Source organism: Camelina sativa, chromosome 1, assembly GCF_000633955.1.
Source record: "Camelina sativa cultivar DH55 chromosome 1, Cs, whole genome shotgun sequence".
NCBI classification, from domain to species: Eukaryota; Viridiplantae; Streptophyta; class Magnoliopsida; order Brassicales; family Brassicaceae; genus Camelina; species Camelina sativa.
In genome coordinates, this window is record NC_025685.1 from 5174641 (window position 1) to 5191810 (window position 17170).

A 17170-nucleotide genomic window follows, 5' to 3' on the forward strand; every position below is an offset into this window, starting at 1 on the left:
TTGTTCAGAGACAAACCTAAGAAGGTGCAACTCTTTTAAGATCGCTTCATGAGCCTTTTGATCCTATTTTAGAGAAGTTAACACCAAAAGAATGATAAGAAAAACAAATCCAGCATGGTAACAAGCTCATTTGCTTTCGTAAGTACAGTAAGAAACTATTCAAGAGAAATGTGCTTACCCTTAACATCAGCGGAACATGCCAAATGTTTGGAACATCATAGAGCGTTACAATATTCACTTCCTAAGAAACCATAGAAAAGCAGACAGAATGTTTATTCGGACAGGGGTCTTTTAATGAGAGATCTGACCTCCGTAATCTAAGAAGAGCAAATAAAAACCAGAAATTCAACAATATATACCGGCACATGGCAAAATTGAGATAGTTTTGTCTTGACATTTTCTTCAAGTGCCTGTTACAAAACAAGAACTGATAGGTTAAAAACAAAATCCATAGCTAACATCAACACTTAAAGCACATGAAAATATTGGAGCTCCGATTACCTTTGTGCTGCGACATGCTAGGATATTTGGTGTCAAACCAAGGCTCCTGAGTCCTCGCACACTATGCTGGGTTGGCTTAGTCTTCTGCAATACAGATGTTCATAGCGTAGTTGTTAGAAACTAATACAATAGAACATCCATGGAAGATATCAATTATATAGGCAAATTACCTGTTCACCAACAACACTGAGAACAGGCACAAGGCTGACATGAACCAAGCAGAAATTACCAGGTCCTAAGAACAAAAGACAGATGCAGTGACGGAGCTGATAAGTAATAATAGCCTAATAAAATTACTGAAACTTCAAAAGTTAATATAAATTTGAGCACCACTCACCAACTTTATACGAGAATTGACCAAGGGCCTCAATAAAGGGCATAGATTCAATATCACCTGTACAGAACATAAATGAATAAAAGCCACTCTTGCGAACAATTGTCAGAAAAGGTTATATAAGCCAACAAACAGTACCTATAGTCCCGCCTAATTCGATGACACAGACATCAGGAGGACCTTCCTTCCCATCAACAGGAACATTAGCAACACGCTCAATCCAATCTTGGATTGCATCAGTAATATGAGGAACCACCTTAAAAACAGAAAATTAAAAGCTTTGTTCAAAACACTCAACCAAATGAGAACGAGAGGAAGTCAAGTAAAGAGCAAAAGAACAGAATGTAATGAACCTGTACAGTTCTTCCTAGGTAGTCCCCCTTCCTTTCCTTGTCAATGACTGACTGCAAAAATGAGGGCACAGAAATTTGTAAACTTGTTCTAACAAGAGATAACTACTGAGGTAGATATTAGATATACCTGGTAAATCTTTCCAGTTGTTATATTGTTGTCACGGGTCAATGTACTGTCTAAAAACCGTTCATAGTTTCCAAGGTCAAGGTCCACCTGAAAGGGGGTCACAGTGCTATTAGTTTGAGGGGCATTGATTGAGATAATAAAAAAAATCCAGGACATAAACACAAAATGACATACCTCACCACCATCATCCAATACAAATACTTCTCCATGCTCAAACGGAGACATTGTTCCAGCATCAGTGTTAAGATAAGGATCTGCATAACAATAAGAAAATGTAACTGTTGAAAAAAGGATTCATAAATGCACAATACAAGTCGTTACACAACAAAAGGTGTCCTTTTTCGCCGGATTCTTGGTCGGGGAAGAATAAAAATACAGCGTGTTACATGCAATCAAAAGTGGTGAAAACAAATTACAAGAATCTAACCAATTTTGATGGAAGTGACACGAAGACCACATGCTTGAAGGAGAAGTCCAATGCTACTAGCAGTTACACCTTTGCCAAGACCACTCACCACTCCTCCTGTCACCAAAACGTACTTCATATTCGTTTTGTCTCTGCTTCTTCACCTGAATCATCGAGAACACGGTAAAGCAAAGATGAGACTTTGAAACGAGATGTCTCTTGCCAACAAAGAGAAGATTAAAGGGTCTGAGTCAAAAAAAAATCAAGGAAGGTGAGAAGAAGAAATTAACGAATTCTACCTTTGCTCCAACAAAATTTGGCCTTCAGGATTTTTTTTCAAGGCGGCGGCTAAGCTTATAACCTGCGAGTGCGAGACCCTCTCTCACTCTTATTTAAACCCAAAATTAAACCAATTATATTAGTTTAATATTATTATTTTGGGATATCTCAACATCAACAATATTTATTTATTTATTTTTGCACATTAACAAAAATAGGGTTTGATTGACTAACTGTACATTTAACATTTCAATACGGTCACTTTTATTTTACTGTTATTCACTTTAGTCTTTTGTTTTCTTCACAGAGTCTTAAGATTAAAAGATTAAAATTAAAAATTTAGGGTTTCTGAGATGACAGACAGTCGTGTTTGTTTTGTGGAAGGTTGCATAATTTTGGTAAGATAGGCCCAAAAAGAGCGTTTTGGATAGTGTCACATATTTTTTTTACCCCCACAATTTAAAATGATCCAAATTAAAATAAAAAAAAAAAAGTTGAAAAGAAAGACAAGGGAAAGGTATCAAACTTTTGAGTCTTACTTCCTCCTTTTGACACACCTTCATGATTTGTCGTTATATCATTAATAGAGGTGTTCACATGTTTCATCAAAGGAACAAAAACTTGTGCAGTCAAAGGAGTCCTTGTATTCCTCCTTCGCCTCTGTTTCATGTCCTCTTCTTCAACTTACAAGAACAGACTTTAGGACCCCACCTTTTGGTTTAGCAGTTAGCACCGACGTGTTTCTTGCTGAAGAAGCATGTTACATGCACTGGCTCTCTGTCAAACTGTCACATCCTGTTGATACGTATTGATTCATCTTACTGGGGTGATTGGTTGGAGTTTACTGATAATTGCCATCAACAAAAATCACAAGGGAAACGGCATTTACCAAGGGGACCAAATCAACGGAGGATCAATCCGGTTAAAGTATTGAATCATTGATAAAACAGTAGTGGAACACCTTTGACTTTATTAGCTCAACTGAGCAAAATAATAAGATGGGAATTTTCTACTCACTAAAGAATACTCGCTCAAGCTTTTCTTTTCGTTTTAGGATGATATGGAGAACCCAGAGAGGGGGGAGAAGCATTTTGAAACGAAACAGATAAAGAACATACAAAGTAAACTAAGATTACAACACAATCAGCCTGAACACAAAATCATCTTATCTTACACAAAGCTGGGATACTCATTGAGTAGTGTCTGTTGTTGCTCCAGCAGCATCAGCTTCTGAAGTGGTCTTAGCCATCACCTCACCCGGAGGAGGATGGTCAAACTTGCATGTTGCCCCGTATTTGCAAGTCCCTGTCTTCATGTAATAAGGGCAATTAAGCGCACCCTGCAACAGTTTTTTTAATTCTATGGCATTAGCACCCAAACTCATAACATGCACGCTTTTAATGATACCACTTTGTACTGGTAGGTACCTCTCTTCTGGGATACCCTGCAAGGCTCAGCTTTACATTCGGTGGTTGAGAAGCTTGTTTGGTCGTTGCACTTAACCTATCTGCTGGGTGATGGAACCTGCATCTCTCTCCAAACTCGCACTCCCCTGTCTTCATGTAGTACTGTAATATTGGAGAACAAGACTTTTTGGTAAGTCCAACAGATATGTAGAAGCACAGCTCAACTATCTCAAAAAGAAACAAGAATACCCACGTCACATTCTGATTGTCCAGGTCTTTGGGGATAAGTTGCTGAAGGCGCTCCAAGCTGCAACAAGCTCAACTTTGTCAACCTCTAGCAACTTNATTCTATGGCATTAGCACACAAACTCATAACATGCACGCTTCTAACGATACCACTTTGTACTTGTAGGTACCTCTCTTCTGGGATACCCTGCAAGGCTCAGCTTTACATTCGGTTGTTGAGAAGCTTGTTTGGCCGTTGCATTTAACCTATCTGCTGGGTGATGGAACCTGCATCTCTCTCCAAACTTGCACTCCCCTGTCTTCATGTAGTACTGTAATATTGGAGAACAAGACTTTTTGTTAAGTCCAACAGATATGTAGAAGCACAGCTCAACTTTCTCAAAAAGAAACAAGAATACCCACGTCACATTCTGATTGTCCAGGTCTTTGGGGATAAGTTGCTGAAACCGCTCCAAGCTGCACCAAGCTCAACTTTGTAAACCTCTAGCAACTTAGGAGGAGCTTTTGAATACTTCGTACAACATGAATATAAGGCATTTACCGTGGGTTGAGACAAAGTCTGATAGAGGGAGGTAGCTGGTGTAACCATCCCAAGGTTTAAATTCGCAGCGTTCGACGAAAGTAGAGAATAGTTTATCCCAGCAGCTTGGGGGATGAATGCTGTGCACAAAATCAAAACATTGCACATCACAAGAATTAATAGATGAAAGTGATACGTTAAAGCCTCTAAGAACGACAAATATTGATATGATCACAAACCAGTCCTCTCAGGGTGATTGTAGCGACAAGTGGCGCCATACTTGCAGCTGATTGTGGAAACGGGAAACCAGTTAGAACGTTAATGTCACAGTTTTATTAGCAAGGTTGTAACCAACGAACTAGTATTGTACAACAGATATTCACCTTCCAGTTTTGAGATAGAATGGACAGTCCGCTTCCCCCTGCAAAAGCTACAGTCTAGTTAGTGAAACTTCATTCTCAGATCTCAGAACATGCCAGCACATAATGCTCACAAACCATCTTCATCAGTTCTAAGTATAGTGCCTATAAGACACTAAAAAGTTCACCAATTGTGCCTATAAGATAATAGATCAGTCTTAAGGCAAATTGATGTATTCATTACCGGTCTAACAGGTAGTCCTTTCGAGTTGTGATACAACGCTGGGGTAAATGTGACATGCGGATTGTTTGTGGCATCAGGATCACTGGTTAACACCTCACTGCTACCATTACCTTGACTAGATGATGGCAGCTGGATATCCTTTGGATGGTGGAACTTGCATGTTAAACCAAATTTACATTTTCCAGTCTTCATGTAGAACTGATGCAGAAACGAAACATTGCCAAATTACTAATCAAAATCAGTTTCATCTGTAAGGGAATTTACAAAAAGCGGATATGTATTAACGAGTCTATTATGTGTGTATCTTACTGTGCACATAGGTTCAGAAGGCCTCTCAGGCAACACATCTTGATTCTCAACACTAGCCTGAAATATATAAGAGCATAATGCTTTTATGTGCATGCACAACCCAAGAAAAAACTAAACCAGCACATATTACAAGGACTAGATTTTATGTGCAAAATGGAAAAGTCACTTACTGCAGCCTCAGCTCTCGGATGATTAAACTTGCACCTTGAAGCATATTTGCAGCGTTGTGTTTTTATATAGTACTGGACAGCAGTAAATAGAAAAAAATAATCAGATCCTCAGGCAAAACAGAAATAATATAGCTCGAAAAGTTCTCACGAGCAGCTTACAGGACAATCTGGTTCTCCTGGTCTCTCAGGGTACTCTTCATTTGGTACAACTGGTGCCTGAATGAAAAAGGATATTCATAAGCAAAAACAATCATATCAATTTTATCATGGAATGCCAAGAAAATGAGTATGTTGTCTCTTCCAATTCAAGGAATGATCTGACAACGGGAAGAGCAAGGATAACAAACATGGTCGCAAAAGCTCAAGTGTTGACTCACAATCAAGCTACCATATGTCATGTCTATACTTTCATGATAATGTAGTAGATCTAAGCCCTCCGAGACCAAGCAAAAACAATATAGTATATAGTTAAAAATAAAAAGTAATTAGGCACAAACTCCCGCAGTATAAAACATATAAGTTCATAACAGAATATAGAAAAACGTTACCATAATAATGTAAATATCATATGAGGGCATAAGAAATACTTAGATAGTAGTAAACGATCACCTCTTTCCAATCTGGGATTCCGCCCTCAGGAACCCAAATAGGATGATCAAACTTGCAGCTATCTCCAAATTTACATGTTCTTGTTTGCATATAGTGGGTACAATCCTTCTCCCCTGCCCTCTGTGGATATACAGGCAAATGGCTCGTACTCTCCAACTTAGGGCGCTTGGTAAAATAGTCTGTAGTATACCAAGCTTCGGTTTGACCAATTGTATTATGGGCACCCAACAGAGTCGGATAGTAGAGCGCTAGATTACATAATAAACAATAATATACAACGAAATGAGAATATATGTACTGAGTATAAGTATAATTTGAAAATAAATTTGGGGTAATAAATGTAGCAGATAATTACAGCAGAAACCAAAATATAGCATCAATTGTATCTTTAGTTAAACTTCCAGTAAGAAATTATGGTTTACACACAATCATTTCTTAAAGTCTACTGAAACCCATAGAGTGCATCAATTAATACTGCATAATCACTAAGGTGTTCAACTCAAAACATTGAGGTCAAGTTTAAAAACAATAGTCTTCAGCTACTTCTAAAGCAACAAAGACTTAAATAAGAACACTACAATAAGCTATATAGAATACAGTTTAGGGATGTAATTCGATCTGAATACTTGCGATTCTAACTTAATGTCCAAACACAAAACAAAGCAGCTGGCCAGACCAATGAAACCTCAATTCTAGCTAACGAGAAAGCACAAATGAATACAACCCAACAATAAATGTGCTTGTGCAAATGTAAAGTAAGATCTCTCCTAAAAAATACCAAGCTAGAGAGTAGAGACCATCATTAAAGCTGTGTTTTTTATGCTGCAATTGAAGAGACCTAAAGTCTCCGCTATGACCAGGACTAGAATCACGATGAGCAGAGAAAAGGGAAAAGCTAAAGTCTTTAAATTTCCAAATTATACGGCATAGTTTTCCCAAGCAATAAATAAGAAAATGATGCAGATCTCAGAATAGTAAGGAAAACAAAACAAAAAGAAGAGCATAGTAGTACCTTCAGAGGTGCGTTTGACACCAGGAGGAAGAGGCTCGACGGCAGAAGCAGCACCTGGAACCTCGACACCAGGCGGCCAAGAAGAAGCTTCCTGATGCTGAAGCAGTTGCGGATACGCCAAATGCGATGCCGTCGTGTTAGGCAGATGGTGATACATAGCGGAAGACGATGCAAGAGTCCCTGAATTGTAGTTGCTCAAAGCTTCGGATCCGTCACGAGCTAAGAAACGAAACGTGGTATCTGGATAATAATGGTCAGCAGAGGAGGAACCGTAGAGAGAGGAAAGAGCAGTAATTGGCGGTTGCGGCGGAGGAGCTGGAGATACGGCAGAGGCAGCAGCAGCGTGGGAAGGTTGATGAAGAGCGTAGCTATACAATTGACGATGTGCCATTCGATTGGAAGGAAAAAAAAAAGAGAAACCCTAAAGGAAAGCTTTGTACTTTTTGGTGTCAAACTCTATTGTGTGTTGTGTGTTTGTGGGGTTTGTTTGTTTCTCTACTTTTTATTGTTCCAAGTCTAAGCAAACGAACGCTAAAACAACCAACGAAAACAGAACAATTCTCTCAGATCCATCATCCATCAAAACTGATTTTGACATTACCACTGATTCTGTTTAATTGCAATTTCCACATTATTAAATTCTCTCTCTTTCTTTCTTATCAAACAACACACAAAAATAATATTTAGTTTATAAAAGTTTGGAGCTTTTTTTTTTTTTTTTACAGAAGGGAATAAACACTGAAGGTAACTAAGAAACCGAACAAAGCCCCTGCTATGACTTCAACTTCAGTGTGTCCTATTGATTCTTTCAATGGTGGAACAACTTCCTCACTGATCTCGTCTGCTTGTAAAACCTTGTTAGATTTGTTCCCCTTTAAACTCATCACTTCACTTCTACTAGCATTTGCTGTTAGTTTGTTCAACACTTTCGCATGTTTCCCAACTTCTCTCCTCACCCCCTGTGATGGTACCAATCAAATATGAGATATGAGACATTATTAACTCATATCCTATACAAGCAATAACTAAAGCATGAATACTGAGGAGAACCAGCCAAGATCTATAGATACAATAGGTGTACTGAGACTTCAATCCAAAAGCCAGCCAGCCTCAGCATTTCTTTAGAGATCATCCTAGCTACTTGTGTAATGCAAGTTCGAATTTTGGGGAAAAGGGGAACATTACCTGGGCATCATACATGATAAGGCTAGCATAAACCACAGTTAGACCAAAGATGGAATCAGCAAACCCCCTGAAACCACACCATAGGAGATTACATAATGAATATATATTTGGGGGAATTGAGAAAAGAAAGGTTTTCAAGCTAAGCACCTTTCAAAAGCAATTGCAGTTGCTGCAGCCACAACAGACTAATTTCTCAGGAATCAAGTCACAATGTCAGAGATATAAACAAACACGGTTATTAGAGGAAAAGAGAAAGAAAGAGAAGAGCTTACAGATGAATGTGTTGAAGGGAAACCTCCAGCTTGAAAGACACTTCTAAAGTCCAATTTTTTCCCATACAAAACCACAGAAGTGAAGGGCTTTGAAAGCTGCCCAATCGCAGCGGAAGTCCCAGCAGCTATGAGTACCTTCACGCCGGTGAAATCAAAAAAGCCTAAGTGACGAATGACCCTCCCAAGGAATGAAAGAAGAGAAAAAAAGGTGAAACCTTGTTGTGGATGACCTCAGCGATATCTTGGAATCCAACATTGACAACGCAGGAGGTGAGACGAGGTGGCTTCTTTCGGCAGCTTGCAGGGTTGAATCTGGAGTTGGAGAAAGGGAAATAGAGATCACTGGCGGCGTTATGAGACACAAAACAGTGCTTCAACATCTCTGCCTAGTGAAAAGGAAGGAACTTGAGAGTTATTTTGTACGGATGACGATAAGAAAGGGGCAGCGAGATATTGGGAACCAATGGCTCTATTATGTCGACAAGAGTGTTGTCTTACAAACAAAATATGCTTTCACCCTTTTAGTAAAAACTCATGTCTCTTAAACCAAGTCATTTGTTCTTGTTTATAAATCACAATTTGTATTGGTCAAAAATTAAGAATATGAACAAAAAAAACACATAGAACTTTTCAGCTTGTGAAGTTTTTTAGTCTAAAAGTATTCGAAATCTATATATGCCGTATCATCGGTTGGACCAGCAGCACAGGTGACCAGAGGCTCAGGCTTAATTGAGTTACCATGATCACCAACTCCATGGTTCTTGGCCTTCCCTTTAGAGGCAGTGTATGGTCCCAAGTCAACAGGATCAGGAATGTGAGGAGGGGAAGCACTGCGCACCAGAGCCCAATTCACTCCTTCAAAGAAAGGGTGTTGCTTTATCTCTGTGGCTCCCCGCGTGTAAGCAATCCTTCTGTGAGGATCCTTCACTAGAAGTCCACGGATGAGATCACGTGCCGCTGAGCTCACATGCGGGCTATCCGGGAACTTCAGTGGCTGACCCACCACGTTGTGCAGCGTGGCTCTGTTTCCCTGCCCCTTGAACGGGGTGGTCCCATGGAGAAGCTCATAGAGGAAGATCCCAAATGTCCACCAGTCCACGGCACTGCCATGTCCTTCGCCACGTATGATTTCTGGAGCAAGGTACTCGTGTGTGCCCACAAAGGACATTGACCGCACATCTGTTGGCTCTGCCATGAGCTCTGGCATAGAGAGGCCACCAAGGCCAGAGTCGGATTTGGCTTTACGGGTTTTCTTGGAAGGGAGGAGGCGGGGAAGAAAGGCAGATGGATGCATGCAGCCATTGACGGCAAACTCCTCGTTGAGGATAGCACCTCCCCCGCTGCAGACTGAGGAAGACTTAACGAGGGTTGGATTAAAAGTGCAACGGAGGGAAAGGTCGAAGTCAGAGAGCATTATGTGGCCTTCATCTCGAACAAGGATGTTCTCTGGCTTTAAGTCTCTGTACACAATCCCCAGCATGTGTAGATATTCCAAAGCCAATAGCACTTCAGACGCGTAGAACCTGTCAACAAACTCATCAGAGAAGATAATATGTAAGCTCCAACGCCAAATAAATTGAATGTTTTTTTTCTAACCTCGCTGCTTCTTCTGTGAAACGCCTGCTGGGCTGCTTCTGTCTGAGAGAATGGAGATTTCCGCCGCTGCAGAACTCCATGACCAGACAGTAAAATTTATCGGTCTCAAAGTAAGAATAGAGTGTCGGTAAGAAAGGATGATCAAGCAAAGATAGGATTTCTCTTTCGGTCTGAGCCCTCAGTAACTTGTTTCTGCTAGCCAAGGAGGCCTTATCCATCACCTTCATCGCAAAAACTGCATTTGTCCCTCGCAGGTCCGCAAGATAAACGCTGCCTATGTCCCCATACCCTAGACGTTTCAGAAGCCTGAAATTGTCAAGACCTATTTGAGGACCTCTTGAAGCGACTGAGTTAATGGCATCCCATCTGACGTCCCCTCCCGTGTGAGGCTTGAAAAGTGTAGCTGATGGACCGACCGAGTTATCACCATAGGTATAGTCGGCATTATTTCTAGGGGCTCTCTTGTTGTCTGGGGACTTGGTCCTAGGGTGGTGATGATTTCTGCCGCTTGGTGATTGTATCTCAGGGGTGGTTAAAGGAACAATCTTCTTGGGATCATAATGAAGATTTTTAAGAGGATTCTTCCGCATAGGTAAGCTATCACCATCGCTCGAATAGGTATTATGCTTTAAATCACCCTCGTTGTTGGCAGCTCTCGTTGCAGTGGGAGGAGGTTCATGAGACTTTGCTGGTTGATGTTTGACAAGAGGATCCATCTTCTTGGGATCTAAATGAGGGTTCCTGGGAACATTGTCTCCTAGTTTAAGTGAAAATGGAGAGAGGTTTGCACGAGGCGACTTAGGTTTTACGTTTGGTTCAATCTCCTTGGAGCCGACATTAGCTGTGTTCTTCTTGGAAGCTAAGTCCATTTTCAGAACGTCTCCAGGTTGATGATGGTTCTTCGGTTATAATAAAGTAGCTCACCTACGAAATCATCAAAGAAAATCACCTTAAAGATGCATTGTTGCTATGTAACATGAAGACAACAACAGCAAAAATGCGTGGGAAACATTAAAATTCCGTTTTACCTGAGATGATCACGCTTCCTTGCTGATACAAAAGACAAGCTGAGGAGAATCAAACCATGTCAAACCGAAGAAACTGCCACCAGAAAGCAAGGAACAACACACATACAAAAAAAAGTAAAAGAGATTGTAATGCGTCAGAGAAACGAGAAAAAAAAGTGAAAATCTTGAAACAGGTTACGAAAAATCAAGAATGCGAACCATGTTTAGAGATAAGAGTATGTATTTCCCATAATGCAAATATCAAACTCTAAAACAAAGACAAAAACAAGTTAAAATGTTCCAAGATTCCAAATCCAGAAATGAAGAAAGAGGGACTTGAAATGTCCTGTCTTTGTAAACGTATAAAAATCCCCTTAATAGTATCTCAACCTGGAAAAGCAGAGAGAGAGAACATTTTCAAAGGAGGAGATACAAGAGGAGATGCAAAAGAGATGGAGAGAGGGAAACTTTCTTAGCCTCTCATCCCTCTTACGCATACATTGCCGTTTATTCCTCTCTCTCTCTCTCTCTCTCTCTCTCTCTCTCTCTCTCTCTCTCTCTCTCCCTAATTCCATTTTTTTTTCTTTTTGTCTAAATTAACCATTTTTACCTAATTTGGTTCATCGACAGAAGACATATGTCAACCAAATGCAGCCAGACATTGCTAACAGGAGCTTAGTTACAGTCATAGCTAACCTGGTCTCTCCTCTTCTTCTGACCAACGGAGAAGAAAGTGATGTTTCCAATTGAATTGTTCTCGACGGCGTCCAAGGTAGTGGGTTCGAACCGTTAGCAACGTTTTTTCGAAAATGAAGCATGACTCCGAGATACCAAGTCAAAGGAGTTGCAAAGTATTTGTCTTTCCTCTCCGATTCCATCGCCGACGAATCAAAGCAGCGACCCAGAAACACGGGAGAGACCAACCGGAGAAATTTACAAGGAAACTCGAATTTTGGTTATTTACGATTCATGGGCTTCTTTATTAAAGCCCATTTCAGCTAGATTTATCATAAACCCGTGCAAAATTTAGCCCCATCTTAATCTGCACTATGCTCTTCTTTCTGAGAAAATAGTTTTTTCTTTTATTTTGTGAAAAAAAGAAACAAAATGCATACGTTCTCTTTTCTAATAGATTTGTATGAGCAGAATTTGCATTGCTAGGTGTTTATCTAACAATATAATGAATAAAGGTTGGGAATAGAGAAGATAATCAAATAACCACAAATTACACAACTAGAATAAGTAGCTTAAGCATATATAGTTCTGTTTGCTTCTTTTAGAGTAAAATTATAATCTTATTATTTAATATCTTCATTTTAAATGCAAAAGTTCTCTTTTTTTCTGAATTCTGTTAGTTGTGTTTGTTCATTTGTTGTACTAGGTTCGGACCCGCACGTACGTGCGGAGTTATTTTTCATAAATTATTAAAAAAACATAATTGTCAAGCTATCAAACCGGTCTAATATGTCTGATTGCAACGTTTATTTTTTTTTTACCCAAAAAAACTCATTCCTCGTAATTTACATGAGTAAATAGTACGTCCGCATATGTTCTGCTTGAATTCTTGTTTTGAAAATTCTCGTCCCGTTTTTTGTCATACATGAATATACCCACGCAAAAATTCTCATAACCTGATTATTATTGAAATAATTTGAACGATTTCCTAAAATATAATAAATCTGTTGTTTCATGTTTTTTTTCTTTCTAATATGTAAATTGGGTCAGTTTAGTGACATCGATATTTGATATGATTTTTTTTTAAACCCTTAAGTGTATTCCCCAATTAATAATATAGATTTCTTTCAATTATTGAATGTAATATTCCATACTTATATTAATGACAATTTCATGAAAATAATATAGTAAAAGAAGGGAAAAAAAGAAAATGGGATATAAAGTATTTTCTATATGAGATACCAGAAGGTATTTTATTATGGAGAATTCTATTAATTTGGATATTTTTAGTTTTTTAAAGTAATATTTGTGCTTGTAATTGATGGAGATATAAAATTATAAATTGTTTCGTGGGGNTTGTTTTGTGAGGGGGAAGACTATAATTGGTCATTAAATCCCTTATATAATTGGTCTTAGTTACAATATTATATCACTGGATTTAATAAATTTTTATTGGTCATTAGATCCCTATATATCTTAGCTATTTGTATAATATTATTACTTGTTTTCCTTTTTATTGAACTGGATTTTTTAAATTTTAAGATTTCTGTAAAATCACTATAACTACATATTTATATATAATGTTTAACTACATAGTTATCCAAATTAAATTATATATCCATGTCATTTCAATTGGTGATCATATGTTCTTTTGGGCAAATATAGTTATTGTTTTTAGCAAAAGAATAAACATTAAGTCAGTTTCAAATGATCTTCGATTCTTTCACTATTAGAGCTTTATAAAATTATTAGAAAGGTAACATTATTTATATTTCTGAAAATCTGATTTTAAATATATATTTTTTTTACATCTCATAATATAGTCATATTATTATATTACAATACATAGTGAAATTAATTTAATTTTGAAAATATATAATTTATCAATTATTGAATAATATTCATCAATTTTAGAATTTATAGGAGCAAAATATTGTGTATATAAATAAATTGAAGAGCAGTGGCAATTGACAAAATATATATATATATATATATATATATATAGTCAGTGGCAGTTTTATGTAATTTTATGGAATACTAATAAATAATAAATGGCTATAGAGCTTTCTCACAATGACAGATCAGATTTTTCTCCAAAATGATTTTCTTTTAATATATAAGGGATATGTCAAACAGATGAATACAAAAAGAAATCAATTATGGGATAAATACAAAAACCAATTATAAGATAGATGATCTGGAAATTAAGCAATGGCGGGGCATATGGATGATGTCATGATAACATTACACACCATCTCTCCTCCTTTCCTTGTACCATACGGTCTATGTCTACACCACTTACTTAACGAAGGTGCAAGTATAAATACGGTCGTTCTTTTTTTGACGTGTGTTTGTACACATACATGTATAATTATAAACCAACAATGCAGTATTATTTAAGTTAGTCTAGCAAATATATATACTAATCAAGTGATTTCATGTCAAAAGAATGGTATTGATGACTCTTTTGTTTTGTCTTCTTCAAGATCTAGCTATAAAAGCTGGTTTTATATAACTCTTATCTATTACTGTATATATGCGGTTACAAAATGATTGACTGCGTAACAACTACTCGCAAACCTGATTCAGCTTGTTTAAGATTAAGTTTGTAATGGCCCATCCGTCCAAATTAAACCACTCTTTTTTCTTCTATACTTTAGTGTGGACCGATCCGTGATTGGCGGACCAAATCATATTGGATACAAACCGCAACGGTTTGGCCCATTGCTACATCGCTAGGGGTGAGTTGTTTGACATACGTGGGGTCCCAACTCCCAACAAATCGTTGGCAACAATGAGGCGTTTGGTGATATCACAGATTGTTACTTGTTTAGTCTTTTAGTTTAACCAACCAATATCATAGTAGAGTACATCCACACCAACGACGACGATATTACTTACCCTCTTCTATGATCCTAATAACAAAAAATGAATATATTTTCTTTATTTTAGAAAGAAAAATTCAATTTGGTTTAAATAGCATATCTGTCTTCATGTTTTCTTTGCCTGGCCTATTCGTATTCACGTTTATCATACAAATGGTTATAAATGACTAGCGCACAAAATAAATATCGTCATGTGGCTACTTGCTTGTAATTATTATGGTATAAGTCGTTTTTTTTCTATACTTGCGGCAGAGAATCAATCAACACCGGCCTTTCATGCCTTTATCCTTTTATCATCATCTTCTCGATACAATTACTTGTTCTTCTCACAATAAAATAAAACAGTTTCAAATATTAGCTATATTATGTATTCATTTTAATTTGTTGTCTATACATGTCTGTGCTTGAATATATAATTCACTGAATCGGCAAAAGCCTTGTAACTTGTTGGTGTTACCAACATTTAATTTTATTCAAATCACCGAAAAGACCCGTGATTAAACCAAATAAATAGTCAATACACCTCCCTGTATTATTCAACACTGTCGACTTATTATGACGGATGGAAAAAATATATATATAACGCCGTCATGCAGTAGTCTACGCTACTGAGCTACATAACCTGTCGCTTATCGAACATTATGAATTTGGTAATTTGCTATGTAAATTGATATATTAATGAGTTAAGGAGATAAGGGAAGGAAGTAGCAATGAGGCGTCCATGAAGTCTCCTTAGGGTTGTTATAATATTTTTCATTTGTCGTCACCTTAAGATTGTTTTAATCGTATAACATTATTGTGTGCAAAGTGCAAACTGGCAGTTTGAATTAATCTCCCTTTCATCATCCACTGTCTTTGTCGTTCGTTTCATATTTCTCGAGCAGTTAGGATATTCTACTATCTATCTATAGTTTTATTACTTTTAATTAGTTTATAATCTTAAATTAAAAGGTTCGGTGATACTAACTATATATTACACCTAGGAATAAAATAACAAGCCATTTTTTACCAAAAAAAGACAATAACATTTCACTGTTTGTTCAATCTGTATATACACAGTATCAAGCGGTGACACTACCAATATACGATAGTATTTGATTTTAAACTGTTTAGACTTTTTTGAGATGAGGCCAGCGTAGCTTGGATTGGAGTTTAACGCAACACAGTGTGCACGCATCTCTTTCGATTCGGATATACTCCGATAAAAAATACTACACATTATGTCATGTTTTGTGTCTCTCTATCTCCTCCATAATACAGTTTTTTTAGTTTTAAATTTGAACCGACGAATATAAATGAAAAAAAAAAAAAACTAAGAAATTCTACAAGAATCCAACGGTGCAAAAGACAGCCAATGAGAATATGACAGCTATACATCTTTACTCTCGCCCCATGGTGACTTTGACTCTCTTTGGCCTCTCCCCGTACAATTCATCCATTACATATATAATATTATACCTAACCCTCTCAATCATATGAAACGTATTTTGTGTTTTTCTTTTTGTTATAAAATAATTTATGATGTAAGAGTTTCATCACCCTTCTTGAATACGTTAGCATACCTTCGGTTTCTTCCTAGTGGTCAGAATTAAGTTAAAAAAAATAACCGACTTCACTTTTTGGAATTTAGATCATGCAAACTCTAATTTTGTTACTGCTTATTAAATGCATTCATCTTATTATTATTTTTTTCTAAAACAAAACTAAGAAGAACATTGTGTAAATGAAACTTTAGTTTCGAATTGTACCAAAAATTATTGGAGGAGGATCCAACATAGTAAACATTAATCGTCAAAAAAATAAGTGAGAAACTCAATAATTTGAGAATAGATCTCACAATATCTGTCATTGTTGACCATTTAGCTACATTTCAAAAGGTTTACTTTTGTTTTCTTGTTGAATGAACTAATTAAAAAGACCACGAAGAAAAAAATGTGAAACTATGTTCTCTAAACATTTACGTGTTGAAAATCTAATAGACTTATAGTAATACTAGTCCATTTTATTCTTTTTGAATAGTATTTAGATTAATAAAACAAATTAAGAAGTGTTTTGGTTTTAATACTGTTCTGTCTAGGCGTTTATGAACAAATCACCATAAAGCTTGTACGTGGGAAATACAAACGTGGACATGTCCCGTTTCGTCTTTAAGTAAACACTAATTTTGTCCTAAATGGTTACTAGTATTTAAAGCCCTTAATTTGGTGAAAGACTTTTAAAAATTGCTAAAGATTATTATGTAATTTTGTTGATTAGTTTTCTAAAATCTTGTAAAACGTTTTATACGATTTTTGTATTTTTATGATATTTTTCATGATTTTATTTTGTGAATAAAATATATAATCAAGAACCAATAATATAATAATTGAATTCATTAACAATTCTAGTTTTTTTATTTTAATTGAATAACACAAAACTCTTAATAACATTATAAAGGTCTGAATTTAATAACCTAGATTTATTAAGATTTTAAATTAACTTTTACAAATCACAAACAAATAACATTAAACTTTAGCAAGAGTTTAATAAAATATTTTTATCTAATAACAACAGATTCTACATAATATTTAAAGTATTTAAAACTCTATTCAAATCACAAACCAATACCCTTCCTTAAATTTATTCACAATACTTGATTTTTTTTGTTTTAATTGAATAACACAAAACTTTTAATG

At 36.6% G+C, this 17170-nt stretch overlaps 4 protein-coding genes across 6 annotated transcripts in view; all 4 read right to left on the minus strand.

The window, feature by feature from the left end:
• The window catches only part of LOC104776850 (CTP synthase-like), a 4124-nt gene extending 2023 nt beyond the window's left edge, over positions 1–2101 (minus strand). Inside the window, exons 1-12 of the mRNA XM_010500994.2 lie at positions 2021–2101; positions 1743–1885; positions 1490–1569; positions 1316–1402; positions 1189–1239; positions 974–1091; positions 839–895; positions 672–736; positions 502–585; positions 360–410; positions 179–241; positions 17–63 (exon numbers count right to left, since the gene is read on the minus strand). Coding sequence (XP_010499296.1) covers positions 17–63; positions 179–241; positions 360–410; positions 502–585; positions 672–736; positions 839–895; positions 974–1091; positions 1189–1239; positions 1316–1402; positions 1490–1569; positions 1743–1860 — 821 coding nt within the window. The 5' untranslated portion in view covers positions 1861–1885; positions 2021–2101. The remainder of the gene's footprint in view (positions 1–16; positions 64–178; positions 242–359; positions 411–501; positions 586–671; positions 737–838; positions 896–973; positions 1092–1188; positions 1240–1315; positions 1403–1489; positions 1570–1742; positions 1886–2020) is intronic.
• Positions 3109–7427, minus strand: LOC104776865 (zinc finger CCCH domain-containing protein 37). 2 transcript variants are annotated; one of them, XM_010501015.2, is made up of 12 exons: positions 6876–7427; positions 5864–6111; positions 5414–5470; positions 5255–5326; positions 5085–5141; positions 4776–4973; positions 4556–4602; positions 4412–4458; positions 4194–4312; positions 4055–4108; positions 3823–3963; positions 3109–3339 (listed from the first exon to the last, which is right to left on the minus strand). In XM_010501015.2, the coding sequence occupies exons 1-12, from the start codon at positions 7264–7266 to the stop codon at positions 3190–3192; spliced, it is 1581 nt and encodes a 526-aa protein (XP_010499317.1). In that variant the 5' UTR covers positions 7267–7427; the 3' UTR covers positions 3109–3189. The 2 variants fall into 2 exon arrangements, with proteins under 2 accessions (XP_010499317.1, XP_010499333.1); XM_010501031.2 differs by having other exon boundaries at positions 4556–4593; positions 6876–7426.
• Positions 7483–8813, minus strand: LOC104776896 (uncharacterized membrane protein YuiD). Its single transcript, XM_010501062.1, has 5 exons — positions 8548–8813; positions 8333–8467; positions 8208–8245; positions 8061–8127; positions 7483–7834 (listed from the first exon to the last, which is right to left on the minus strand). The coding sequence occupies exons 1-5, from the start codon at positions 8710–8712 to the stop codon at positions 7595–7597; spliced, it is 645 nt and encodes a 214-aa protein (XP_010499364.1). The 5' UTR covers positions 8713–8813; the 3' UTR covers positions 7483–7594.
• On the minus strand, positions 8868–11973 carry LOC104776884 (serine/threonine-protein kinase AGC1-5-like). 2 transcript variants are annotated; one of them, XM_010501052.2, is made up of 4 exons: positions 11632–11973; positions 10957–11029; positions 9929–10852; positions 8868–9855 (listed from the first exon to the last, which is right to left on the minus strand). In XM_010501052.2, the coding sequence occupies exons 3-4, from the start codon at positions 10795–10797 to the stop codon at positions 8985–8987; spliced, it is 1740 nt and encodes a 579-aa protein (XP_010499354.1). In that variant the 5' UTR covers positions 10798–10852; positions 10957–11029; positions 11632–11973; the 3' UTR covers positions 8868–8984. The 2 variants fall into 2 exon arrangements, with proteins under 2 accessions (XP_010499354.1, XP_010499345.1); XM_010501043.2 differs by lacking the exon at positions 11632–11973 and adding an exon at positions 11155–11442.